At 52.9% G+C, this 27,155-nt stretch overlaps 1 protein-coding gene and 1 long non-coding RNA gene across 2 annotated transcripts in view; one reads left to right on the top strand and one right to left on the bottom strand.

Annotated features, from left to right (window-relative positions):
• NOL4L (nucleolar protein 4 like) overlaps positions 1-27,155 on the top strand; it is a 131,976-nt gene that overhangs the window by 27,350 nt on the left and 77,471 nt on the right. The window contains exon 2 of the mRNA XM_055435415.2: positions 24,189-24,344. Coding sequence (XP_055291390.1) covers positions 24,189-24,344 — 156 coding nt within the window. The remainder of the gene's footprint in view (positions 1-24,188; positions 24,345-27,155) is intronic.
• On the bottom strand, positions 18,148-26,512 carry LOC148775380 (uncharacterized). The gene is made up of 3 exons (XR_016039130.1): positions 26,204-26,512; positions 19,988-20,232; positions 18,148-18,389 (listed from the first exon to the last, which is right to left on the bottom strand). It is a non-coding gene; the product is annotated as an uncharacterized LOC148775380 (long non-coding RNA).

Below are 27,155 nucleotides of genomic sequence, written 5' to 3' on the forward strand. Positions count from 1 at the left end.
TTCACCTGCCCACCCCCTCCTTCGAAGGTACCACTTGGATCAGCATCTTGTCTGATCCAGGGATACCTGAGTGCAGAACCTGTTTTTAGACCTCGAAGGAACTGGTTAGTGTGAGTGTTTGCCCCCTGACCACTAAGGGATTAAGGGATTCCCAGAGGCCACAGAGCTTGGTAGGAGGTAGAGTCTCCAGCAGTCTCCCCCTGCCCAAGCACTGGGCATGTCCACATGGGCAGATTTAAGAACCTGGCTGTGTTGTTCCTGACTCCCCTGCAGAGAAGATCCTACGTTCAGAGCATGACTCTGTACCCACAGTAAGTAGAGATCAAGGAAATGCTGAGAGCATCCTAACTACCCTGTGTGCCTTCAGCACCATCCACAATGCAAATGATGGGGGGAGAGGGTGCTGTGACTCAGCAGACAGGACCCCAGTGCAGTGTAGCAGCAAGGGGGCCTCTCCACGGGGGCGGGATGGGGAGGGTAGACCCCGGTTTGTGGAGTGGGCTGAGCAGATGGACCTGCTTTTTGTTGTAGACAGCTCTGGGTTTATGGCTTCATCCCCTTAACATGAACATTAATGAATAGACATTAACCTTGTTTCATTGAACCTGCACCATATCCCCCACCAGGTGGACTCCATTACAGTGGAGGGAACAACCTTAGTCACTTGTCTAAGGTTACGTGGTGATTTGACTTGAACTCTGGTCTGTCTGGGGGCTTCCCTGGTGGCTCAGCGGTAAAGAATCTGCCTGCAGTGAAGGAGTCGCAGGAGATGCAGGTTCGATCCCTGGGTTGGGAAGATTCCTTGGAGGAGGGCATGGCTACCTACTCCAGTATTGCCTGGAGAATCCCATGGACAGAGGAGCCTGGCGGGCTACAGTCCATGGGGTCGCAAAGAGTCAGACGTGATTGAGCAGACACACGCAGGTCTGTCTGATTCCTGAGGTTCCCCACCCCTCAGCGCTCCATCCGTATCACATGACCCAGTTCCTGCAGCCCACATGTAAGGGCAGGGTGGTCGAACGGTTGGCAGCTTGGACTCCGGGACTTCCAGCTCTGGCTCCACTGTTTCCCAGTTGTGTGACCTTGGGCAGGTCATACCCTCTCTGTGCCCCATGACCTCTGCTGCACCTGAGGTCAGAAAAGTAGCGCATCCTCGGGGCTGATGACATTATGTGGGCAGATGCCATAGCTGATGCCTCAAGGGATGGGATTGGGTCCGGAGCTAAGGTTCACAGATGCACCAGCCCCTGCTTGGTTGTGTGACTTTGGGCTGCTTCCTTGCCCTTTCTGAGCCTCCACTTCATGTCTCTAGGGTCCCCCATCTCTGGGCTTCCTCACCTCTGGGATGAGCTCTTTGGGAGGGAGCCTTTTGGATGTAGCCCAGGGGAGTCAACAGGATTTGGGCGGAGCTGGAGCTGGGGAGCAGGGAGAACAGGGTTCGGGGAGGCAGGGCACAGGTAGTCAAGGGCGTGGCCCTTTTTTCTTTTGTTGACTTCAGGAATGAATTTTACATTTTTTAGCAAGGATCTGATTCAAAGTTGCTGGGCAAAACTGAGCCTAACCGACCTAAAGCCTACCCACACCCCCGCCCCCGCAATGAAATATTTGCTTCAGGAGAGGAATGAAGTTTAAGAGTTCCAGAAGCCTTAGAATTGCCGTTTTGTGGTCAGGGACAGAGGTACAAAGGGAGACAAGACCAAGTCCTTTACTCCATAGCATCATGTCGTGCTTGTTTATGGCTCACCTACTGTGTGCAGGCCCTGTGCTAGGCCCTGGTGGAGACCATGGCAGACCCCTCTGTACCCTCACAATGCTCACTGTCTGCCAAGGGTAATCGCTGTTAACCAAACGGACACACAAATAAACAGAATATTGCCATTGTGAGAGGCCCCGTGAAGGAAGGGGGCTCCCAATGTCATGCCCTGGGGGTAGGGGTCAGGAGAGCTTCTCTGAGGCGGTCTATTCATTTGCTGGGGCCGCCAAAACCAAGTACCATAGACTGGGGGTCTTACGCAGCAGAAATCAATTTTCTCACAATTCTGGAGGCTTCAAGTCCGAGATCAAGGTGCCGGGGCTTTGGTTTCTTCTGAGGCCGCTTCCTTGGCTTGCAGATGGCCATCTTCTCGCTGTGTCTTCACATGGTCTCTCCTCTGTGTGTCTCGTGTCCTAATTTCCTCTTCTTCTAAGGACATCAGTCGAATTGGATTAGGGCCCACCCTAATGACCTCATTTGACTCAATTGCTTCTTTTAAGACCGTGTCTCCCAATACAGTCACAATCTGGGGTACGGAAGTTAAGACTTCACACAGGAAACGGCCGTGAGAGGAGCGGGGATGGGGGGACACAGAATGGCCCATTACAGGCGGTAATTCTTGAGCCGAGGCCTGAAGGTCAAGTAGAAGTTAGCTTAGTCATAGGGAAGAAGGGGTGTTTCAGGCAGCGGGTGCAGTGTGGGCAAAGGCCAGGTGGCAGATATGGTTCTGAGAGAAGCCAGTGTCGCTAGAGGGCAAGAAGGATGTGGAGAGGGGATCAAAATGAAACCCAAGAGATCAAACCGCATCGTGACTGCTTCATCGCCCTGTAGCTGCTTTCTTTTCCAGTCAGTTTGCTCATCAGTGAAACAGGAATGACCCAACCAACCTTGTGGGTCTGGGAGCCTGGAATCAGGTCACATAGACCTGAAAGCCACAGCTGGCTTCCCAGGTGGCATCGTGGTAAAGAGCCCACCCGCCAATGCAGGAGATGTAAGAGATGCGGGTTCAGTCCCTGGGTTGGGAAGACCCCTTGGAGGAGGGCATGGCAATCCACTCCCATATTCTTGCCTGCAGAATCCCATGGACAGAGGAGTCTGGCGGGCTACAGTCCATAGGATCTCAAAGAGTCGAACACGACTGAAGTGACTTAGCACGCACATGGACCTAAAATGTCTTGGCCTGTGCCAGCTCCTTGGAAGTACTCAAGAAGACTTGTCCTTTTTCTTTTCCCTTCCTGGGCCACCCTTGTCTCCCTCAGGCCCCCCGCCTTGTCCCCTAACCTGATTTGTATGACTTGGCTTGAGATCTTGAGTTGCAGGGCCAAGAACTCTTGGCAAACAGTATTGTGACTTGGAGAGGCCATTTGGGCTTCCTGGGAGTCGAGGAGAAAAGGAAAGCCTCCCAGGCACTTGCTGGGAGAGCGTGCCTGTCTTTGAGCTCTACAGGGCCAGACGTGGATTCTCAGTAAAATGTCTCAGTCTCCTGTGATGCTTGGAAAGAAAGCCTCCATCTTCCCCCAACACACTGCCTTTCATTGAAGCATAAATGGATCTCCGGTGACAGGGGCCTCCTTTTCTTGGGGGATGTTCACTAATCTCTGCCCACGAGCCACAGCTTCTCATTGGCTATATAGCCCTATGGCAAGTGCCTTCACCTTAAAAAAAAATTTATTTACTAATTTTGGCTGTGCTAGGTCTTCATTGTGGCACTGTGCGTGGACTTTCTCTAGTTGTGACAAATGGGGGCTATTCTCTTGTTGCGGAGCACAGACTCTAGAGTGTGGGCTTTAGTAATTGCAGCATACATGGGATTAGTTGCCCTGAGGCATGTGGGATCTTAGTTCCCTGACCAGGGATCGAACCCATGTCCCCTGCATTGGCAGGAGGATCCTTAACCACTGGACCAGCAGGGAAGTCCTTGCCTTCACCTTTGAGCCTCAGTTTGCACATGTATGCTCTTGTTTAACACATTTTTAAAATTTAAATAATTGGCTTATTTTAGAACAATTTTAGATTTACAGAAAAGTGGCAAAGATAGTCTGGAGAAGTCCCATGCACCCCTCACACAGGTTCCCCTATTGTTAACATTTGGTACTATTATTTTATGATTGTTACAGCTAAGGAACCAACACGGGCACATCACTTTTAACTAAGCTCACACTTTTTTTCTTTTTGGATTTCACTAGCTTTTCCCTAAGGTTTGTTTTCTGTTTCGAGATCCCAATCAAGAGACCACATTACATTTAATCTTAATATCTCCTTGAGCTCCTCTGGTCTGTGATGGTTTCTTAGGACCCAGTTTTATTTTGCCAGATATTTTGGAACTCCTACAATGTGCATGGTTCTTGGTGCTGGGGAAAGAAACAGAAGCCTGCCTTTCATGGAGCCTACATTTGGAGGTGAGGGGGACAGATCACAGATAAGTAAATGTAAATATTCAATATGTCAGTATTATACAGAAAAATAAAGCAGGGGGAGAAGATGGGGAGGTCTGGGAAGACTTCTTTATGAGGAAACACTGGACAGAGAACTGTTGGAGGTGAGGGAGCCTCCAGGTGGATATCTGGTGGGGAAGTACTCTAGGTAGCAAGCAGAGCAAGTGCAAAGGCCCTGAGGCAGGAAGTGCCTGTAAGTCTGAGGAGCCGTGGGGAGGCCAGTGGGCTGGAGCCCAGGCTGTAGAGGTGACTGGTGGGAGGAAAGGGAGCTCTGTGTGGAGTGTAGACTGGAGAGAGGAAGCTGGGAGAAGGCTGGTGTCATGATCCAAGGCAGCCAGGTGGAAGGGGCTCGTGGCCTGAGCCACAGTGGTGCCTGTGGAGGGTGAGAAGTAAGTGGATTCTAGCCCTTTTTGAAGGAAGACCCACAGGATTTGCTGGTGGAAACAGGACTTGTGCTGAAACCCTCCGACAGGACTTGCATGAGGAATAAAACCAGTGATGGGTGCTAGCAAGGTGTGGAAAACTGTGAAGGTGGGTTTCTCTGTCTTCTGTGTTTCCGAGCTGTCTTGCCTAACCCATCCTCTGGCTGAGGGCCAGTAATAAACCACTGGTTTGGTTTTTTTCAAGTATAACATTTTGAAATGGTAATAGAATCTCATTATTTTTTTAGAAAGTCATCAGGTACCAATGTAAAAAAAATTCTTCCTCCTAGCCACCCAGTTCCCCTCCCCAGGGGCAGCCACTATTATTTCTTGGGTTTCCTTCCAGAGATGTTTTATACATATGTATAAGCACATATGCACAGGCATTTCTGGGGTTTGTTTCTATTTTAACACAAAATATGTTGTACACTGTTCTGTAGGTTGCTTTTTGTTCTTATAATAGCTTTATTGAGATATAATTCACATACCATAAAATTTACCCATTTAAAATACAACTTAATGTGTTTTGTTTTTTTGGTATATTCAGAATTGTGTGTCTCCACAATCAATTTTAGAAAATGTGCAGTGCCCGCAAAAGAAACCCCATATCCCAATGTCCTTCCCCAGCTCCAGGAAACTACTTCTTTCTCTGTAGATTTGCCTTCCTTCTCTGGACATTTTCTGTGAATGGAATCATATGATATGTGGATTTTTGTGCCTGACTTCTTTCACTTAGTACAGTTTTTTTCAAGGTTTGTTCATGATGTAGCATATACTTCTTTCCTTTTTTAATTACTGAATACTATTCCACTGTATGGATATACCACATTTTATTCATCTATTCAACAGTTGATGGGCATTTAGGTTATTTCCAGATTATAGCCATTATGAACAATGCTGCTGTGAACAGTCATGTACAGTTTTTGTGTGGACATATGTTTTCAGTTTTTTTCTACCTAGGAGTAGGTAGGAGCCGGGTCATAGGGTTCAGTTCAGTTCAGTCGCTCAGTCGTGTCCGACTCTCTGTGACCCCATGAATCACAGCACGCCAGGCCTCCCTGTCCATCACCAACTCCCGGAGTACACTCAAACTCATGTCCACAGAGTCGGTGATGCCATCCAGCCATCTCATTCTCCGTCATCCCCTTCTCCTCCCACCCCCAACCTTTCCCAGCATCAGAGTCTTTTCCAGTGAGTCAACTCGTCGCATGAGGTGGCCAAAGTATTGCAGCTTCAGCTTTAGCATCAGTCCCTCCAATGAACATCCAGGATTGATCTCCTCTAGAATGGACTGGTTGGATCTCCTTGCAGTATAAGGGACTCTCAAGAGTCTTCTCCAACACCACAGTTCAAAAGCATCGATTCTTCGGCGATCAGCTTTCTTCACAGTCCAACTCTCACATCCATACATGACCACGGGAAAAACCATTGCCTTGACTAGACGGACCTTGGTTGGCAAAGTAATGTCTCTGCTTTTTAATATACTATCAAGGTTGGTCATAACTTTCCTTCCAAGGAGCAAGCGTCTTTTAATTTCATGGCTGCAATCAGCATCTGCAGTGATTTTGGAGCCCAAAAAAATAAAGTCTGACACTGTTTCCACTGTTTTTCCATCTATTTCCCATGAATAGGGTAATCCTACGTTTAACCTTTTGAGTGACTGCTAGACTGTTTTCCAAAATCATTGCATCATTTTGCAGTCTTATCCACAGTGTAGGAGGCTTCCAGTTTTCATGTTCTCGTCACCACTTATTACTATCTGTCATTTTGATTAGAGCCATCCCAGTGTGAGTGGAATCGTATCTGATTGTGGTTTTGATTTGCCTTTCCCTGATGGCTAATGATTTTGAGCATCTTTTCATGTGCTTATTGGATATGTGTGTCTTCTATGGAGAAATGTCTATTCAGATCTTTTGACTGTTTTTTAATTGCATTATTCATTTTATTATTGAGTTATGAGTTCTTTACATATTCTAGATACAAATTTCTTATCAGATATATGATCTGCAAATATTTGCTTCCAGCCTCTGGGCTGTCTTTTCACTTTCTTGGTGGTATCCATTGACGGACAAAATTTTTAGTTTTAATGAGGCCCAATTTGTCTAATTTTTCTTCTGTTGCACTCACCTGTGTCCCGCCACGACGAAAGGATAATGGGAGTCAAATGACCTACTGTACGCACAGTTCCTTGGCTTCCCAGGTAGTGCTAGTGGTAAAGAACCTTCCTGCCAGTGTAGGAGACATAAGAGATGTGGGTTCAAAACCTGGGTCGGGAAGAACTCCTGGTGGAGGGTATGGCAACTCACTCCAATAGTCTTACCTGGAGAATCCCACAGACAGAGGAGCCTGAAGGGCTACAGTCCATGGGGTCCCAAAGAGTCGACATGACTGAAGCGACTTAGCATGCACCCACTCTACAGATGAGGAGACTGAGACCCAGAGGAGAGGGACCAAGGGCTTTCCAGTGCTAACCCGTGCCTTTCCCCAAAACCCCACAAGTCCCAGGAGGGGAGGTCAGGAGCAGGGGAAATGGTGGAAAGCAGGTGGATTCTGGACTCAGTTTAAGGTGGAGTCAACAGGATTTGCTGATGGATGGGATGGGCATGAGGGGATGTGAGATAAATGGGGAGGAATCAAGGATGATTCCCGGGTGCTTGGCCTGAGAAAGTGAATGTGGAGAAGGCTTCCTTCCGGTGGAGGAAGAGTTGGTGGTGATGGCCAGGCAGTGTAGGGGTGGCAGTGGTCCAGGTGCTTATTGAATGAATAGATGGATGCGTTTCCCTGGCTCTACAGCAGCAGTCCCCAACCTTTTTGACATCAGGGTTTCGTGGAAAACAATTTTTCCACGGGGGTCAGGGGTCAGGGTGGGTGCAGGTGGTAATGTGAGTGATGGGGAGTAGCAGATGAAGTTTATGAGACTTCGCTCACTTGCCTGCTGCTCACCTCCTGCTGTGCAGGCCAGGGATTGGGGACTCCTCCTCTGCAGGGGCCCTAAACACGCACTTGCTTTCAGATACGTCCAATGGGCTGAATGGATGCAGAGGATAGGCCCATGCTGGAGGTGTAAACCTGGGGCCGCTAGATGGACGTGGTTCAAGGATTGGGTCTGGGAGCTGCCAACATCAGGAGGTTCTGTGCAAAGTTCAAGTTTTCTTCCTCAGTGAAATTTCCCAACCTTTAAGTGTATGTTAGTCACTCAGTTGTGCCCGACTCCTTGCGATCCCATGGACTGTAGCCCGCCAGGCTCCTCTGTCCATGGGATTCTCCAGACAAGAATACTGGAGTTGGGTATTCCCAACCCAGGGATCGAACGTGGGTCTCCTGCATTACAGATTGTTTACTATCTGAGCCACCAGGGATTAGCAGTAAATTCAAAGGACCTCTGCTGTGAAGGTCTGGAGTCAGACTGCCTGGGTCTGACGCTGGATCTCCATTCCCAGCTCTGTGTCCTTAGATGAGTGACTCAGCCTCTAGAAGCCTTGGTTACCTCGTCTGCAGAATGGGAATGATAATAACACCCACCTCGCGTTTGTAGTAACGGTTCTACAGCTGACAGTTACCATGAAACACTGTTTATAATGGCTTGTATTAGCAATCAAGGCAGATGATGCCAAAGGGAACAGAACACTGGCCTTTGAGTTTGCCGTGGGGTCGGATCGCAACTCTGCCAGTGACCAGTCTGTGACCCAGGACTGGGTTTTAGACCTCTCTGAAGAGGAAATTTGTTGCTCTTGGAGTTGGGGGATGGCTAGGATGCCTATTGAGGCCTCTGAGCCCCCAGCAGCCACTCTCCCTCCCCACCACCTTCCCTCCAGCCTCGCCCACCTGCCACCTCCCACCCATCCACCCTACAGCAGAATGATCTTTCCAAGCACAAGTCCCAGCATGGTCTTTCTCTGCCTGGAGAAAAAAGAAAAAAACCCGGATTGGCTCCCCTGCTGCCTTCAGGAAAAAGCCCCAGAGCCTTAGCCCGATGAGGGGAGGTGGGAGGCGGCCCTAATCTCTCTTCTCTCATCTCCTTTCACCAGCCACGCTATGTGCCGGCTGCACCCAGCCCCGCATCGTGCACTACTTGCCCATCCTCCAGACAGCAGTTAATGAGCGCCTGTTGTTTCTCGGATCCAACCACTTCCCTCCCCTCAGTGACCCGACCGCTTCTCCAGGGTCTCCCTCTTACCCCTTCCACTCTGCAGCCCATCGCCCACAAGCAGCCAGAGGGATCCTTTAAAAATATAGCATGCATGGTGTCACTCACTTGCTTAAAATCCCTCTGTGGCCGCCTACTTCACTGTGAGTAAAACCACGGCCCCTGTCCACTCCCTCCAGCCATGTTTTGCAGTTTCCCCTGTGTCCCCTCACCAGGGCCCATGATGCCAGCTGCCTTCCCACCTGCGGGACTTTGCACAGGCTGTTTCCCCATCCTAGATGCTCTCAGCCTCGCTTCTTCAGGACAGCCTCCCTGAAGGCCTGCCCTCATTCTCCATCCCACCTCAACTCCTCCCACAGGTAGGAAACAGTTCAGGAGGGTCTGCCTGTGATGCTATAGCCATAGTGCCTAGCACTGGGATCCGCCCTATGTTGGCAGAAACCTATCACTCATCCTTCAATGCCCAGCCCAAATGTCACCTCCTCTGTGAAGCCTTCCTTCCTTAACACAGCCCGCAGCCCTGCCCTGTTCCCGAGGCCCTTCCAGATCATTCCCTCCCCCTGCATCCCCTGCCAGGACCAATAGCTCTGTCCTGGCTTTTTGTGAGCTTTTCTCTTCTTCCCTTTCTGTCTCCCAACACTCAACAGTATAATTATCACTGAATGGCAAGCTCCTCATGGCCAAAAAGCGTCCTGTAAGTGAGAACTAGTGTTTACTGATTCCAGCACTTCCTGCATCCTCTCCTTAAATCCCCACCACCCAGTGGGGTTGGCTCTCCTAAAAGCCCCACCTTAAAGAGCTTAGAATTCTCCAAGCATGAATACTGGTGTGCCTTGCCATTCCCTTCTCCAGGGGATCTTCCCGACCCAGGGACTGAACCCAGGTCTCCTGCATTACAAGTGGATTCTTTACCATCTGAACCACCAGGGTAGCCCCAAAGAGAGGCCAGTGGAGGTTTAAAGAGGTTAAGTCACAAGCACATGGTCACCGCTAGCAAGTCTGACACCAGAGCTGGGGTTTTAACAAACAATGTCAGTAACTTACCGACAGCACCATCCACATGCCAGGCCCTATGCTGAGCCCTAGTCAGGGGTTTTTGTCCTCACAGTAGCTTTGACTGCAGCTCTGTTTTATGGCTGGCCAGCCAGAGGCACAGAGAGGTTAAGTAACTTGCTGAAGCCCAGAAAGCCAGTAAGGAGCTTGGTAGAATCTGAACCCGGCCATCTGGCTCTGGGTCATGCTGTCTGTCCTTGCCACTGTTCCCTCCCACCTTTGACCTGCCCGGGAGGGTTCTCTGTCTCTTGGCACCCCCAACAGCTGGAATAGCAGCCAGCCCACAGGCAGCACTAGTTGGTGGTTGTATGGTGAATGATGGAGCAGGTAAGCCAGGGGACATGGGGCCCTGCCCTGGCCGCCCCAGAGCCCTTAAGTCTGGAATGGCCCCTCTCCCGGGCTCGGTGCCCCCCACCCCCCTGGTTGCCCAGACTGCCCAAGGGAAGGACCAGATCCATAAACATGAGGCTCCACTTGGGCCCAGGAGGGGCTCTGGGTACTGTACAAGTCCTCAATATTATTGCTTTATTGTCATTTAAATGGAGCCTGCCTCAAACAGGCCACCCAGTTCTAGCCACCAGCACTGGACAAAACCCCCATTGAAAAGCCAATTACAATCACTCCATCTAAATTGTCATGGATTTGTATAGAAAATTACATCTCCATTTAGTCCTGAAGCGACATCGTGGGCCCGGACAGAGGGGAGGCTGGCCCATTTACCCCGCCGGCTCAGCGCGGGTGCCGCAGGCAGAGAGAAAGCCCAGGCTCCTGGGTCTTGGCTGGCCTGGGGAACAAAGGCCAGTGTGTGGGGGCCTGGAGAGAAGCTGGGCCTCTCAGAGCGGCTCAGATTCCAGGCCTGGGCCGATGGACCCTGCACCGCCAGCTGGTCTCCCCTGCTGGCGGCTGTGGCCAGACGAGCTCCTGACAGCCGGCTTCAGGCGGCCCGTCAGCCCCGCCACCATCCGAGGCGGCTGGAGCTTGGCTTCTGTCCACGCTGCCAGGAAGTGAAGGAGGTTTAGCCCAGAGAGCCCTGGACTGGGATCCCAAGATCTTGATTTCATTCATTCATACGCTATGCAGTGCCTGTTGGAGGTGTGAGAAGCAGGCTAGCCTGGGAGATGGGCTCCAGCTTAGGGGTGTCCTGGTGTGGTTCCAGACTCTGGCCTCAGTAGCTAGGTGTGAGGAGCAGGCTGTTTATTCACTTACGTTCCGAAGTTGTTGAACCCCTATTATGTGCCAGCGGACAGGACAAAATGATCCATGGGGGGTCTGGTGCTCCATGGGTGACGAGTGTCCTAAGGAAAGTGAACGGGGCTCTGGGGAGGAGCCAGGGCAGTGGACAGCTCAGAAGGAGCTGGTCATGCCAAGAGCAAGTGGCCAGGGCACTCCAGACAGAGGCCACCATGTGTGTGTGTGTGTGTCTGTCTGTCTGTCTGCGTGTGGTGGGGCGGGTTGTGAGGCAGCCGGGGGCAGCAGAGTAGGAGAGGAGAGAGGAGTCGTGGCGGTGGTGCCCTGAGGACCTATGGGCCTCCTCCCTGAGCTTCGGTCTCCTCATCTGCGGAAATGGGAGTGTGGACCTGAGCCGCCAGGGGCCTGGGTCGGGACTCAGGGCGATAAGTATGTAAGGTCTCATCGGAGCTGGGCACAGGATGCTCCTGGCTAACTAAGATAGCCTAACTTAGCACTGTCTACGGGCCAGCGGGGGACAGGGGCCTTGCATGCATTAGCTCATTAATCCTCCCAATAGCCCCGTGGGGCAGGGCTGCTATCCCCATTTCACAGATAAGGAAACTGAGGGAACAGCACAGGTCAGCTAGTTACTATTCCAGTAGTTTTTACTATGGGTTAGACCCAGACCTGGCACAGAGCAGGCCCTTCAGAGAGTGTCTGTTGAATTAGTGAATACACCTGGAAGGGGGAAGGATGCTGGGCAAGTGTGGGGGAGCTCTGTGTGTGAGTGACTCTGAGATTGGGTGTACCCGTCGACGTGTGTGTGCTCTAGAAGTGTGTGCGACTGTTGTCTGACGGGGTCACACACTTGTCTCCCAGAGTCCTCGCCCAAACGTCTGGTGGCTCTGGGGGCTGTCAGACTGGCTGGTTGGTGTGTGGCTGTGACAGACTGTGTATCACTGCTACACGCGTCTGTTTGGGCCCAAAAGGGCCACTTGGCACCCTTCCTGGGCAGGCTGGCAGGCCCAGAGGCTATGGTGGGGCAGGATGGGCAGGTTCAGAGGTGAAGAGAGCAGAGTCCCCATCCTCCCCTGCCCAGCCCCACCAGGCAGACCGGCAAATGGAAAAAAATGTTCACACCCGGGGCAGGCCGGTGGCCGCCCGGCGGCGGGACTGCTCTGTGCACAGAAAACAAGTTCTTCTGGTATCAGCTCGAGTTTGGCAGGAAGTGGCTTTTGGGTGGCAGGAAGTTGGATTCAGCACATATCAGCCCCGGCTGAGGGGCAGGAGAGCAGTTATCTGGGGTTAAACAGAGTTACCGAGAAGAGAGGCCCCAACACCCCATACCTGATAGAGCTGGAGGGCACAGCCCACCCCTCCTGGTCATTTGGGATATAAATGGGCCTCGTAAACGGCTGCCACCCATCAAGCGCCTCCTGGGCCCCAGACTTCAGACAGCATCCATTTCCCATTACCCCCACGGAGCAGAGAGAGAGACGTGCAGACTGACACTCAGAGAGGCAGTGACCTCCCTGAGATCACCAAGACGAGTGGAGAGAACGAGAGGGAGAAACCCAAGGAAGAGGGGAGATGGGACTGGGACAGAGACTGTAGTTGGATGAAGGCAGACAGCAGTGAGACCACACTGGTGGGAAGAATTCTGAATTGTCCACCGAGTGCCAGGCCCCCACATGGACATCATAGTCGAACTTGAGATCCTGAACCCATTTCCCAGAGGAGGGGCATGAGATCCACAGAGCCTCACTGGCTAAGCCAGACCTGGAATCCAGGTCTGATTGCAAAACCGGTGTTCTTTTGGGCCATACCCTTGTGCCCACCTTCTAGGGAGGGGAAGTCCTAAAAGGGATGCCAATCACATGAGCTGTTTGCCCAGGCATACCATTGAGGAATTCACCGAGTTGGCCAGTGGAGACCCAGGGTTCAAACCTGGACAGGATGACTACAACCTCATGTGCTTAATCATGGAATGGTGTGCCAAACACTATGCCAGAGAAGGCCACGGCCCTGCCCTCAGGCTGGGAGGCAGAGAGTCCAGCCGCTGATTTAAAGCCCCCAAACTCCACCTGGCAAGAAACAGAGGCTCCAAACTCCCAGCTCTGGACACCCTGCATCCACCCCCAGCTTCCACTGGAGCCCCGGGGAGTGGGCCACTGGTTCTGTTCGTATCCCAAAAGCAGCACCCAAGCTGTTCCCTGGCTGAGATGCTGATTTGAAGCTTGGTTTGCATGTCGTTTGCACATTACTCAGTGCATGTCAGAAGGTACGAACATCTCCCTTTCCTGGAGAGGGCTGGTGGGCCCCCCTGCCCTCCTCCAGACAGCAAAAATGCCAGCCGGCTAGACAGGGAGCTGCGCCCTGGCCTCTGACAGCACCCGCCTGCTGCCACCTCCCCCATTCCCTCCTGGAGCCAAATTTAGGCAGCTCTGCTACTGAGAGATGGGGAGAGCGGAGGCAGGAAATGGTGAGGTTGGAGACAGCCCGGCCTTGGCCCAAGCTGGGTGGGGCAGCCCCAGGGGTGCCCCTGTCCCTAAAGCCCTTGGCCCAACTCCCCCCCATCCCACCGACCCCTCCTCCCACAGGAATGTGGGCAGGGTCGGGGAACGCTGGGTTCTCAGCTGCAGTCCAGGGTGCTGGCTTCCCTGGCCACGAGGGAGGGAGAGATGAAGGGAGGGAGGGAGGGAGGAGGTCATGGCCGGGGCAGTGGGGAAGGGATCAGATAGCCTCCTCCTGCCCCAGACACCCGCCGCCACTGGGGACAGGAGCCCGCTCTGCTCCTCAGCACTTCCTGCCCCTCCCTGGTGTGCCCACCCACAGGGCCAACTCTGGGGTGGAGGGCAGGAGACATAGCTGGGCCTGTGGGGACTGGACTCCCCACGAAAAGCTCCACAAGGCCATCTCCTCCTTGGTCTAGCCTTTCACCTTGAGGGTCTTGGTTCCTCTACCTGGGAAACGGGGAGGCTTCCAATGATTTCCAAGTGGCTATCTTCACTGAGGGGGGCTTCCCTGGTAGCTCAGTGGTAAAGAATCTGCATACAATATGGGAACAGCAGTAGACATGGGTTCGATCCCTGGGTCGGGAAGATCCCCTGATTAGAGGGCACAGCAACCCATGCCAGTATTCTTGCCTGGAGAATTGCATGGACGGAGGAGCCTGGTGGGCTACAGTCCATAGGGTCACACTGAAGCAACTTAGCACAGCACAGAACCCTCACTGAGAGCCAGGGTCGGCGAGATCTGCAGAAATCAGACGTGGCAATGGCTTTAGGCCTAGGAACTTCTTCGATTTCTTAGGTATGGCTAAGAGAGGCACCTCCTCACTGATGCTGGGACAGGATGTGGGCGGGCTGAACGGTGAAAGAAGGCCTGGGCTGGATTACAGCCACCAGGAGCCTGGGGGTGGAGTTAATAGTGCCGGTGGCTAAGAGCATGGATAGGGTCTAGCTGCATGGGTTTGAATCCCAGTTCTTCCTCTATTCTCCATGCCTGTGGGCAAGTCGCTTCAGCTTTCTGTCCCTCAGTTTCCTCACCTGTAAGATGGGGGTAGCAATCCTCCCACGGCTGCTGGGAAAGTGAAATGAGGCAGCAAATGCTTGGCACACAGTAAGCGCACCACGATGCCAGCCATCAGTGTTGATTGTCTCCCTGGGCGGTTGGGAGGCCCTTGGAGCTATAACGGATGTGGACGCGATAGGGAGGCGCTGTAGTTTGGTGGTTCAATGGGCATCGGGATGGGGATTCAAGTCTGCGTGACCCTGGGCAAATGGCCACACCCCGCTGCGCCCTGGGCGGGGAACAGCAGAGGCGCCTACCGCAGAGGGTCTGGGAGGATTACACAGATCAGGCTTGGCACGGCGCCTGGCACATAGCGGGCGCTCCCTGAAGGAGAGCTGGCCAGATCGAATGGTACCGCCCCGCACAAAGGACAGGTGGGCAGCGTCCCAGGAGGGCGGGGAGCGGAGCAGGTGCGCGGAGAGTGGGGAGGCGGGGCCTGGAGCGGGGCAGCGCTCGGGCCGGCGGGCGGGCGCGCGCGCGCAGCAGGTGCGTGTCCAGTGGGCGGGGTCCCGCGCGGGCGGGGTCTCCAGGTGAGCGGGCGCGCGCCTAGAGGCGGGAGACGGGGCTGAGGCGCGCCGCCCCGGCCCACCCGCCGGAAAGCGTCCCTGTGTCTTTAATGCCCTTCTCCTCGCGTTCCCCCCCCCCGCCCTCTTTGTGCGCCCCCCCCCCCAGCCGAGCTGCAGCCGCGGAGCCGTCCCCCCTGCACTGACAGCTGGTATCTAATTACTGTGTGAGAATGGAAAGTCAGGCTGTCCCAGCTCCGGGGAGAGGGGATTAACGTCTCCTGCAGAATACACTTCCTCTGGTGGGTTGCCATGGTTACTCTCATTACCTGCCTGCCCGCGAGGAGCCCGCGCGAACCGCTCCAGCAGGCCCTCCGAACCCGGGCCCGGCGCGCGCGCGCCTGCCGGCCCCTCCCCGCCGAGGCGCACGCGCGTGCGCCGTGGGGGGAGCGCGAGCCGCCTCACCCGCGTCCGCCGCCCCCCGCCCCAGCAGCTGTCAGCGGCGCGCGCGGCCCGGCCAGCCCCAGCGCGCGCTGTCAACAGTCATTAGCGCGGGCCTCTCCCCTCCCCCTCCAGCCCCTCCTCTCCCCCCGCCCCCCAGCCCGGGGTGGGGCCCGCACCTGGGGCCCGCTCGTTAGCGCGCCCGGGCGGCCCGCCGCAGCCCCGAAGGGACCCGCCGCGGGGCCCGCTTGGCTCAGGACCGCCCCCTCCCGCCCAGAAACCCCGCTCAGGGACCCCATTCCCTGCCCGTGGCCGCAGTGCCCGAGGGAGGCGGGTCCCCAGAATCCTGGAGCGCGTCTCTCCGTAGTAGTGGCGACCGGGCCGTTTATGGATGTTCTGCCCCGGGGCGGGGGCTGTCTGTGCATCCTTTGGGTTCCCATAGGCTTCCTGTGCGGGGGCGAAAGGCACTGTACATACCGTGTCCCCTCTCCTCAGGAGGAAACTGAGGCCCAGGGTCCGGGCTGGATTGTCCTCAGACCTCTGACTTATAGAGCCCCTGCACCCTCCTGGCACCCCCAGTCCAGAATCCCTGTCCCCCAGGCCCTACCCTATGTGGCCTGAGCGTGCCCCAGCTACCTCCTCCCTCCATCCCTTAAACTGGGGTCATTGCCCCTCTGCGGCCAAGAGGGGAGCACTTTGGACCACTGCTTCCCGCTTTCTCTCTCCCCCTCCCCTCACTTTCCAGACCTCCCGAGAGTTCACAAAAGGAAAAAAAAGAAATATTTAGAGCTGATTGAAGGACATGGCTGTTGTTTGGGGCCCCATCCCAGGCACCTTGCCCTGTGGCCTGGGGTGTGCCTTTTGGTCCCTGGCGTGATTTGATAGAAGATGGAGGTTCAGCGAAGCAGAAAGGAGGTCTTGGAATATATGAGGCCTGCTCCAGATGGCAGGTGCGCTGCGGTGGCCGCTCCGCACTAGCAGTTGGAGATTGTGCACAGGGTGGAGAAGAGGCAGGTGCTACAGTGAGTCTTCCACGCCTTGTTTTTGTGTTTATTTATGGGGGGGGGTCTCATCCCTCAGTCCTGTCCAGGCAACCATGGGCCCTGAAATTCTGGTGTGAATCTTTATCTTGGAGTTTTTTTGGTTTGGGTTTCCAGTCTGAAGGTAGGTAGTATTCATACAGGAGAGAAATTCAAATACTGTCCTTGTCCCATTAAAACAATAGCCCCTGACAGTCATCTGATCATTTTTATAAACTGTGACTGGCTTCTCTTGGAGGTTCTGAGGAGAGAATTTCTGGATATTTGGGTGAGGGTCTTCATCCTGCTTTCCTGTTCTTTTCATTCTCTTAGTTTAGTTTGCTTTTTAAATTACGTTTCCCATCCATTTCTCTCTGAGGACCCTTTGCAGGAAGCTGACTCCTCCGCCTTGGTCTTCTTTCAGCCCTACTAGGAGTTGAAAGGAGAACTTTTTTTTTTGTGGAAAGGAGAACTTTTGTGGGAACTCCCCAGAACTGTTACCCCCATTTCCAAAACCTTGGTCCTTCCTGAACTTATTAAAATGTGGTTTGGGGCATGAGAGGAACAGTTCCAGAAGTTGGGAGGTTGTTGCTGTTCAGTCAGTCATGTCCGACTTTCTGCAACCCCATGGACTGCAGCACGCCAGGCTTCCCTGTCCTTCCCCATCTCCCGGAGCTTGCTCAAACTCATGTCCATTGAATCAGTGATGGCATCCAACTATCTCATCCTCTGTTGAGTGAGTGAGTGAAGTGGCTCAGTCGTGTCCGACTCTTTACGACCCCATGGACTACAGCCCACCAGGATCCTCGGTCCATGGGATTTTCCAGGCATGAATACTGGAGTGGGTTGCCATTTCCTTCTCCAGGGGATCTTCCCAACCCAGGGATCGAACCCGGGTCTCCCGCACTGTAGGCAGACGCTTTACCGTCTGAGCTACCGGTTACCCCCTTCTAAGTTGGAAGGAGCAGGCAGCTAATATTTGCTGTAGCTTGTGCCTGTCGTCTGGGCTGGCCTACGTGGGATGGAGCAGTATCCTCACACTTGTCCATACAGTCTACCCGCTGAAGTCCTGGGCTCCCAAACAACCGGTCACCAAAGGTGTGTTTCCCCAGAGGTGGATTCTCCTACAGGACTTTCTCCTGTAACGGCAATCTCGTTGATTTTTGCTCTTTGTTGAGAGCTGCACCGAGAGGGCTCATCCTACAGACTGTTTCTGTGGTTTCTTCCTCTTGAAGAAGGAACCCAATTGAGAAATGTCCCCACTGTTTAGTCACATTCTCTTAATCATAGACACTTCATTGCTGGAAGGCACCTGCCTCTAATATAGTGGTGGTGGTGCACTAAATGGCACCCTGGTAGCCTGAAAGGGTGCACCCACCTTGATAAGTGTGTAACTTATTACCAGCCAGTGACTTTGAAGTTCCAGTGGAGATGACAGAACTGCAATCCGTTAGCAATTGAACCTCACCTGCCATCAAGGTCAGGAGTCCGTTTAATTGGCTTAGTGAGGAGACAGACAAGATTCAATCAGACTCAGGAGCTCACCTGAGGATGACTCCTCACAGCAGCCCATAAGGCTACCTGCCTGGGTAGGGTCCTGGGAGCTATACTCATCTTCCTTGTAGGTTTGCAGCCCTGGACGCAGCAGTCCTCCTTTTGTTGAGCATTCAGATTGTTGAGGAAACTGAGGAAGCCAGAAAAGACTTGTCAAGGGATGACTTGCTTAAGAATTAATTTCACCAGGAAGGACTTTAAAACTCCAATGTCAGGATGCTGGGCACGCCTTCTCTTTCTACCCATAATCCCCAGCAAGTCTCTGGGTAGGTGTTTCAAATTCATACTCATGTTGCCCAATAAGAATCTTTTGTCCCCACTGTTAGGAAAATGAACACACACAGAAAGAAAGTATTAATATATTAGGCCCAGCAGCACAGAAAATGTTTATATTCATTATCCAATGCCAGTTGCCTTACTAGCCACCTCCCTGTCCCAATCACAGAGACATTCTAATCAGCAGTTCTCAAACTCTGTCCTGGCTTAGAATCATCTGGGGGCCTATTAAAACCCTCAATGTGTCAAATTTGGTAGGTCTGAGGCTGGTCCTGAGAATCACATTTCTAACAAGTTCTCAGGTGATGCCTAGGGACCACACTTTGCAAACCATTGTTGTGCATGCATGCGTGCATGCGGGCATGCTAAGTTGCTGCAGTCTGTCTGACTCTTTGCGACCCCGGGGACTGTAACCCGCCCGGCTCCTCTGTCCATGGGGATTCTCCAGACAAGAATATTGGAGTGAGCTGCCATGTCCTCCTCCTCAGAGTCTCTTAAAGTCTCCAGACTTAAGAGGCTCAAACCAGAGTCTCTTAAGTCTCCTGTATTGGCAGGTGGGTTCTTTACCACTAGCACCACCTGGGAAGCCCAACCATTGTTATAAATATTCTGAAATACCAGCCTTATTTAAGTAGACATTTGGTGATTTCCTCAGTGACTCTCAATCTGGCCTTTAGAACTCAAATAGGCTGGTTTTAAGGAAGATGGTAATATCCAAGAAAGTTTGAAGCTCTATGTATTTGGGGGGGCTATGCTGTATGCTGTACGGTATCTTAGCTCCCCAGTCAGGGATCGAATCCTGGCCCCCTGCATTGGGAACACAGAGTCTTAGCCACTGGACCACCAGAGAAGCCCCTCCCTGAATTAAAAAAAAATTATTTATTTATTTATTTTTGGCTGTGCCGGGTCTTTGGTGCCCGCAGGCTTTTCTCTTGTTGTGGACCACAGGCTCTGGGGCACATGGGCTTCAGTAGTTGCAGCTCCTAGGCTCTGGGCACTGGCTCAGTGGTTGTGACATTGGGCTTCATTACTCTGAGGCATGTGGGATCTTCTGGATCAGGGATTGAACCCACGTCTCCTGCATTGACATGCAGATTCTTTACCACCGAGCCACCAGCGAACCCCCTTCCTTGAATTTTTAAAAGCTATTGCCATGTCTGGTTTTGTTGGCCCAAGTCTGACTGGCTGTTTTGGAATTAGCTGTTTCAAAAAGATGTAGTATGTTACCATGGCAATATTCTCCCCCACGCAGGAAGGCCCCAGAGGTTGGTCCTGCACAACTGACCATGTGTGTTTCATGGCTTTTCCCGGGGGGTGCTGCAGGGCTCCGTGCCATCACTCCTGGTTGGCATTCCCAGAAAGAGGGGAATAGTGAAGAAGCTCCATTCAGCCCCACTCTTTATCCAGCCTATAAATGAAGTGAGCTTCCTTTGTTAACCCAGGGCCCAGGTTGCTTAGGGCTATGGATCAGACTAAGCTAACTCCAGTACTAAGCAGAGGTGGTTGGCAGGGGCATCCCAAGGCTAAGGAGAAGGTGCTGTCCGATCCCTTAATTAGCAGCTTTTGCCTTGTAGTACTGCGTCTGGATTCTCAGCTAGGAAAAGCTGTCTCTCCTGCAGCATTTAGCATGAAGGTTATTACCTCTATGGACGCGGGGCATGGCAGAGTTGTCTGCAGCACGTGACTGCCGTGGGATCCCTTTGTTCTCTTCCCAGGGTTCTCCTTGAAGGCCACATAGATATCCTGGTGTTCCTCCCTCAGGGTGTAGTACACATGGTGTCCAGGTGGCCGCAGCTCACCAGAGGACAGTTCAAGGTGTGGCTCTGCAGACCTTGTGTGGTTTGAATTCCGGTTGCTAAGGGCCCTCTTCTTTCTTGTGTACATCTCTGTAGTTGAGATAGACCGATTATAGGACTCAGGGTTGAACAGCAGGGAAGAGCACAGTCCTTGTTGTTTTGTTTTGTTTTAAGCTATGCTGGGTCTCCGTTGCAGCATGCTGACTTTCTCTCCTTGCTGCTTGAGGGCTTAGTTGCCCCACAGCAGGTAGGATCTTAGTTCTCTGACCAGGGATTGAACCCACATCCCCTGCGTGGGAACTGCTGGACCACCAGGGAAGTGTTCCTCATAATCCATTTTTAAAGAGGGAGCATCCCTGAAGAGTTTCTCTGAGATAATTTTATGGTCACGTTGGGCCAGGTTGATTACCCACGTCTGCCTATGATGGAGGTGGAAGACTGGGACAGAGGCAGGCCAGGCGCTGGGAGTGTGTTTTGCTTTTAATCTGGGTTAGTTAATTATACTTGGACTTTAGGAAAGCTTATTCCAAGTTTGTATGACATTCTTAGCAGGTTATTTTGCATAAGACTTTGTATCTCTTCTGCTGGTGGGTATTACCTTGGGGGACCCTTTCTGTAACCTGAATGGATTAGAGGGACAGGAGATGAGAATGGATCCCTAAACACAGAATGTCCACACTCAGTGGGTCTGAAGGGGAGAGATGAATGTTTACAAGCTTGTATGTGGCAGATGCCTGACATATTCTTACTTAGCCTAGGAACCACAACCAACTAGGACTTTGTAGGCTCATTTTACAGGTGTGAGGAAAATGAATTTTAAGAGGTCAAAAAGTGACCTGCCCAAGGTCACCAAGCTGGTTAGGGGACACTTTTCCATCCCACCTATCTAAAATATTATCTTTGATCAGATTGTTTTCTTTCTCCACTCCTTCTCATCCAATTTTGTAAACTTTTTCCAGAAGTGTCTGTGTTCTGGCCTGAAGCAGTTTTATGACCGGAGAGGTCTATTCACTTGTAGACAGCTAAACCCATCATTGTGCCTCTGGATTCAAATTATCAAAATTTGGAACTACCTACCCCATTATACTTTTTTTTTAAATTTTTATTTAATAAATGGTACAAAGCACAATGCCAAAAACTTCAACAGTTAAAATTTCACCAAATGATATATATATGACTGTATCACTTTGCTATACACCTGAAACAAACACAAAACTGTAAATAAAATATAGTACAATATAAAATAAAAATAAGTAACAGATCTTTGGGGCTTTACACCGAGTTAGAGTTCCTATCAGAGGGATAACAGGACCACAACTGTACTGAATCCACATGAAGGAGGCACACGAATGACTGGATTACAAGAGTTAAGGAATGAGAGCTGCTCACTTCCCAGAAACTACAGTTCACAGAAAACCAACAAAGGCACGAGATACAGACCATTTACTTATGAATGTGTAAAACTCAAGAAAGTCCACATTATTCCTACAACGTGTTGGAAGTGCTTCAGAATGTAACTTTTAAAATTAGCAGACACTTTTGGTGTTAAGAAAAATAAATAAATTAACAAAATACCAATTAACAGACACACAATGAGCTGAAAGTTGCTCAGTCATGTCCGAGTCTCTGTGACCCAATGGACTATACAGTCCATGGAATTCTCCAGGCCAGAAAACTGGAGTGGGTAGCCTTTCCCTTCTCCACGGGATCTTCCCAACCCAGGGATCGAACCCAGGTCTCCCGCATTGCAGGCGGATTCTTTAACAGCTGAGCCTCAAGGGAAGCCCAACAGACACACAGAAAAGTATACAAATTGTAAGTGTTCAGATCAATGGCTTTTTGTAAACTGAACCCATCCTGATCGAGAAATAGAAACCCAGTTATACCTTCGTTCTTAGAGGTTCTTTTGTTTGTTTTTGCCAACATGAATCTCTGGTTAGAAGTGTATTATAACTGACCTGTCATAATATTTGTCCCATTCAGCTCTACCATGGCAGTATTTGAAGATCTCTAAAATGCTGGTAGTTACATGTCAGCTAATGAATTAGTTAGTCACTGATGAGCCCAGGAATTCAGAGGGGGACTTCAGATACCCTCAAGAAAGAGATAACAGTAACTTCTGAGGGGGTTTGAGAAGAGTATGGAATTTTATACCTCAAAAGTGAAGCTCAGGGAGGTTTAAAAGTTTGCCTACGATCTCACAGCAGGCAAGCAGGACCAGCAGGCAACTCTTTCTACACAGGTGGGCACACATACACCCCCCTACAGATACTTGTTGAGAAGTCCCCATTGCAATGGATGCTAATTTGGGAGAAAGACATTGGCTCGAGGGCCTGTGCAAGGCCAGTGAGGTCACCACCCAGTGTCATCACTCATGGACACTGCCCACTAGGTCTAGGGTTTGGTCCCTACACCCCAGGTGCCTTTCGTCTCCCATCTGTTCTCAAGTGAGCCACTGGCAAAGAGACAGCCCCGCTATCCTACCATGGCAGGTTGAGAAAGTTGCAGGATAAAAGCAAACCCTGACTGTGGCCAGGATGTGCTGCGAGTGAGCGTCGCATTCAGCGTGGCCTCGATTCGCCTCTGACAACAAAGACCAACGTCCTGAGCCAGCCCTTCCACTTACCAGCCACAGTGCCACAGGCAGGTCCTGACTCTCACAGTCTCCCAGGCTGGTTAGGATATTCAGCCCCGTCCTGGCTAGGGGAAACTTGGCAGTCGGCAAAGCACTTCTTAATGACAATATTTATCAAGCAGTTCCCGTGGTCGGGCTTGGTGCTAAGAGTTATATGTGTATTTCATTTGCTCCTCTCCATAGCTCGTGGGAAGGGGCCTTCTGTTATCCCCATTTTCTTGATAAAGGACCCAAGGCTCAGAGAAGCAAGATACCTGCTCAGAGTCACACAGCCACTTAAACGATGGGGCCCAATTGACACTGAAGAAGTGCGTGGCTAAACTACCCTTCCTGGCGGCTGCCTATAACCAAGCCATCATTCGGCAGTTATTTATTGAGCCTACTATGTGTCAGGCATCGTTCTCGTTTCTAGGGAGACAGCTGTGAGCTGATAGAAGAACCCCCGCCCCACACACTTGCACTCCCTCCTCCAAAGAGCCGACATTCTTGAGCGGGGTCCTTTGGGGAAGAATCTTCTGGGAGATTTGTGTTCCAAGCACTTTTACAGAAAAGCCCGCCTCCTTTTTCCTAAATCCCCACCCCCAACCCTCTGCTTGCTCTTCCTCTTTGACGCCCCCCAGAGCCCTCCAGGTCTCCCCTTAGGGATAGGGTGGCAGAGAGTCCAGTACCCCTGAGATCCTGGCACACCTTTTCAGGGCCAGCTGACAACACTCGTGCCAGCCCAGTAAGAGGCTCAGGGGGTCCCCACGGCCACCCCACTCACACGGCCTGCCACCTCCACATGGCCTTGTGTGTGTTATTTCTGTATCTCCACACACAAAGAGCCCGGGTGCAGTTGCTGGCGCTCAGCTGCTGGAGTGGGGAGGCGGGCAGCGGTGAAAAGCTTTTCTGAAAGGCCAGGGCCAGGCAAGAGTCACCCAGGTGATGTGAGCCGTTCCCCTGGGCCCCCAGCCCGGGACCACAGTGAAAGGTTACTGCTAATTGGCAAGCTCCTGATGGGGACGCATCTATTTAGCACCCCCCTTCCCACCTCCCCAGAGACTTCCAGGATGGTCTTGGCACAGCGTGCAATTCGAAAGCTCCCCGCCTGAGTCTGGCACAATCTGTCTGAAATTGTGAACATGGAGGCTCTTGGTTTTTTAATTTGTATTTTTCCTTGTTGTTTCTCTCTGCCCATTGTTTCTGGTAGATTTCGTAGCAGCAGCCACCCTTGACTCTGGTAGCCCCCTCCCTGTGGCCCTCTGAGCAGCCTCCTGTCCCGGCCAGGTCCCCCCAGACCTACCCTCGGGAGGCCTGGCGGGGGTCAGTGAGCAGCAGCGTGCCTGCCCCCGCCCCACTGCCCGGCCGCAGGGCCCAGCTCTCACCCCGCCGTCATCCCTGACACTAACACAGCTTGTCCACCCTGTCGCAGGGGGCAGATGGCCTGTCGGAGCCGGAGGGCATCTCTCTGAAGCGGGTCGCTGTGGTGGAAGATTTCTTTGACATCATCTACTCGATGCATGTGGAGAGCTCAGCGGAGCCCGGCAAAGCCCCCAAGCACGCTGGGCAGAAGAAAACCTACCGAGCGGTGAGATTTCTGTCTCTTGGCCTCTGCTGGCAGCCCCAGGCCTTGGCAGGAGGCCATGGGCTCCGCACATGTTGGGCAGGGGGCGGGGCAGGGAGCTGAGGCATGATGAAATGGCCTTTGGGGATCCAGGGGGGCACAGGGCAAGGGCATGGCAGCCAGAGATGGCTTACAGGGCGAGGGGGCGGGCTCTGTGGTCGGAGCACAAAGGAGAAGCAGGTTGAAGGGGGTGAGAGGGAGGGAAGGAGAGGGACAAGGAGGGCAGGAGGAAAGCTCTCCTCTTCCTGGTTTCTGCTTCGGTCTACCCACCCCCCCACCCGCCCCAAGCTGGGGCCGCGGTTGGGGGAGGGAGGGCCAGATAATAGTAATCGGCAGAGCAAGCGCTTCCATGGCCTTCGCTGTGTGCCAGAGCCGTCCTAATACTCCCCGTGTGTGAGTGCGTTCAGTCCCCTACAAGTCAGTGCCAGAAGTTCCCCAGGGGACTTCTGAGGACCTGGGCCCCGCCCTCAAGGACAGCACAGCTTGACTGGGGCTGGGGAGGCTGAGAGAAACAGAAATGTCTCCAAGACTAGCTTCAGGGGAACAAGAACCCAGGCACCTGGGCGTTCAGCCAAGGTCCCTCCAGACACCAACGTTCAGTGTTAAGGCAAGGGGCCTTTACGGAGAGGGTGGCGGGTCAGCTAGCAGTCTAAGGTTTGGGTAGGCAGAAGGGAGCAGAGGTGGCCACCTAGGATGGGAAACGTCACACGTAAGACTGTGGAGGGGACGGTGGCCACAGCGTGCCTGGGTTCAGGTCGTGTCCCTGCATTGGCCCCCATTGCCACGGCTTATGCCCGGCTCTGAACCACTTGTCCGGCACCCACCACTAAACCAGGAAGCCAAGCACTTCATTTTCGTTTAAGCCTCACAGCAGTCCTGTGACAGAGGAGCCGTGGCCCATTTCACAGTTAAGGAAACTGAGGCCCAGGGAGTTAGACCACCACTCTAAGGTCACACAGCATTGAGGCAGCAGTCAGCCAGTGTCTCAATCCCTGCTCTGTGTTGACTTTCTCTCTGGCTTCTTAGACACCTTCCCCTCTGTGGTGGGCCTTCCTTACCCAAAGTAGATGCCAACCCCTCCAAGTTCCTTTCTAAATAGCCTTGGAGTGTGGCAGAGGTGGCCTGTGTAAGTCTATAATTTCCCCATATGGCCTGATTAAAAAAAATCCAACCATCTGGTTTGTCCTTGATCTCAGAAGATGACCTTTGTTAAATGTGTCTTAAGGATGGACCCACGTACCAAAGACCTCAGAGAGAGGAGGGGTCGGGCTGAGGGAAGCAGGAGATAACTGTACCACCTGCCCCGCCCTGCAGCTCAGCACTTGTGTGTTGGGGAGTGACTTGTGGGAAGGGGGTTCTGAGAGTATTTCCACTGGAGGATCATAAATGGAGGGAAGGACTCCTGAGCTGGGGCCTGTGTGGGCCCCTTGGTGCTGACGATACCCCGTGCACTTTCTCAGCATTGAACTTGCCATGCTGGGAGCCGGCTCGTGCCAAGCTGTGCGCTCAGCATGTCCCCTGTGCCAGCTCTCAGAGCCATCACGCGGATGAAGGGTATAAGGATGAAGCAGGCACTACCATTACAGGGGAGGAAAGCGAGGCTCAGAGAGATGATTGAGCCTGCCTTGAGGTCACCCAGCTGATGTTCAGAGTCAGGCCTCTGGCCCAGAGCCTGCGCCCTGACCACCAGACATGCTGCCTCGCTGCAAACATCTTGTGGCCAGTTCGTGAGCCCACTGACTTGCTTGTCAAAGTAGATAGGCTTAGGCTGACTGGGCTGTATGATTTCCCTGGTCCCATGGGTACCCAGCCCCAAACCTTACCCTCAGGCACTTCCTGGGTGTTCATTAAGGCTGGGGTTGGCGACCTCCGTGCTGCAGAGAGGGCAAGGCTGGCTGTGCCCACCAGGCTCTGTGTCTCTGGGCCAAGCGGACGTCCAGCCCTTGGCTCTGCGCTTCCTGGCTTCTTGTCCATATGCCCGCCGCGTGCCCCACTTCCCGCTGCCCAGCCTGGAGCTGGCACATGACTGGCAACGAGCCAGCTGGGCTGCACTCAGAGCTGGAATTTCAGCAGCAGGGCCAAGGCAGAGGGAGCAGGCCAGGCCCTCCTGCTGCGGGTGTGAGGCCAAGGGCCACCGCACCCCCTTCCTCCGCCTGCACCTCCTCTCCTCTCCCTTCCCCCACTTCCCCATCTGTCAGCCTTTTCCTTTGGGGGCGGGGTGATGGGGACGCCTTTGTCCTGCTCTTCTCACCTGCTGCCATTTGCCTCAACCCAAGCCTAGTCTTCAGCCCTGTCCATGCCCGCTAGGACACTCAGTGCTGACGGCTGCAGAGGGGTGCAGCCTGGCACCTCAGGGTTTGCATCAGGCCCTTCGGAGGGGTTTTTGGACCTATCTGTGTATGCTTTGCCAAACCTGAATTCTGGGACTGCCTTGCTGTCTCTGGGGGCACTTGGGACCTTATGGAGTCTTACAGGCCTGGGGTGCCCAAGAGAGCAGGGGAAATGGGCAGTCTTGTTCAAAGCATTAAAGGAGGCACACTCTTCAATAGGAAAAGACCTTTTTAGCACCTACCACTGTCCAGCAGTGGATCGGGGAGGGCAGGTAAGGAGCTTTCTGAAACTGTAGGTCTGTGAGCCAGGGGTTGATGACCATTGACAACGGACACTACAGGGAGTCCCCATCTTAGGCAGGAAGCCCTGCCTTAACTTTGCCTCTGATGCCACATGGCCTGAGGTCCAGAGGATCCCAGGGAGTCTTACCAAGGCAGAGCTGTA

This window comes from Moschus berezovskii, chromosome 15 (genome assembly GCF_049115385.1).
Source record: "Moschus berezovskii isolate FMDL1 chromosome 15, NW_MosBer_1.0, whole genome shotgun sequence".
Lineage (NCBI taxonomy): Eukaryota > Metazoa > Chordata > Mammalia > Artiodactyla > Moschidae > Moschus > Moschus berezovskii.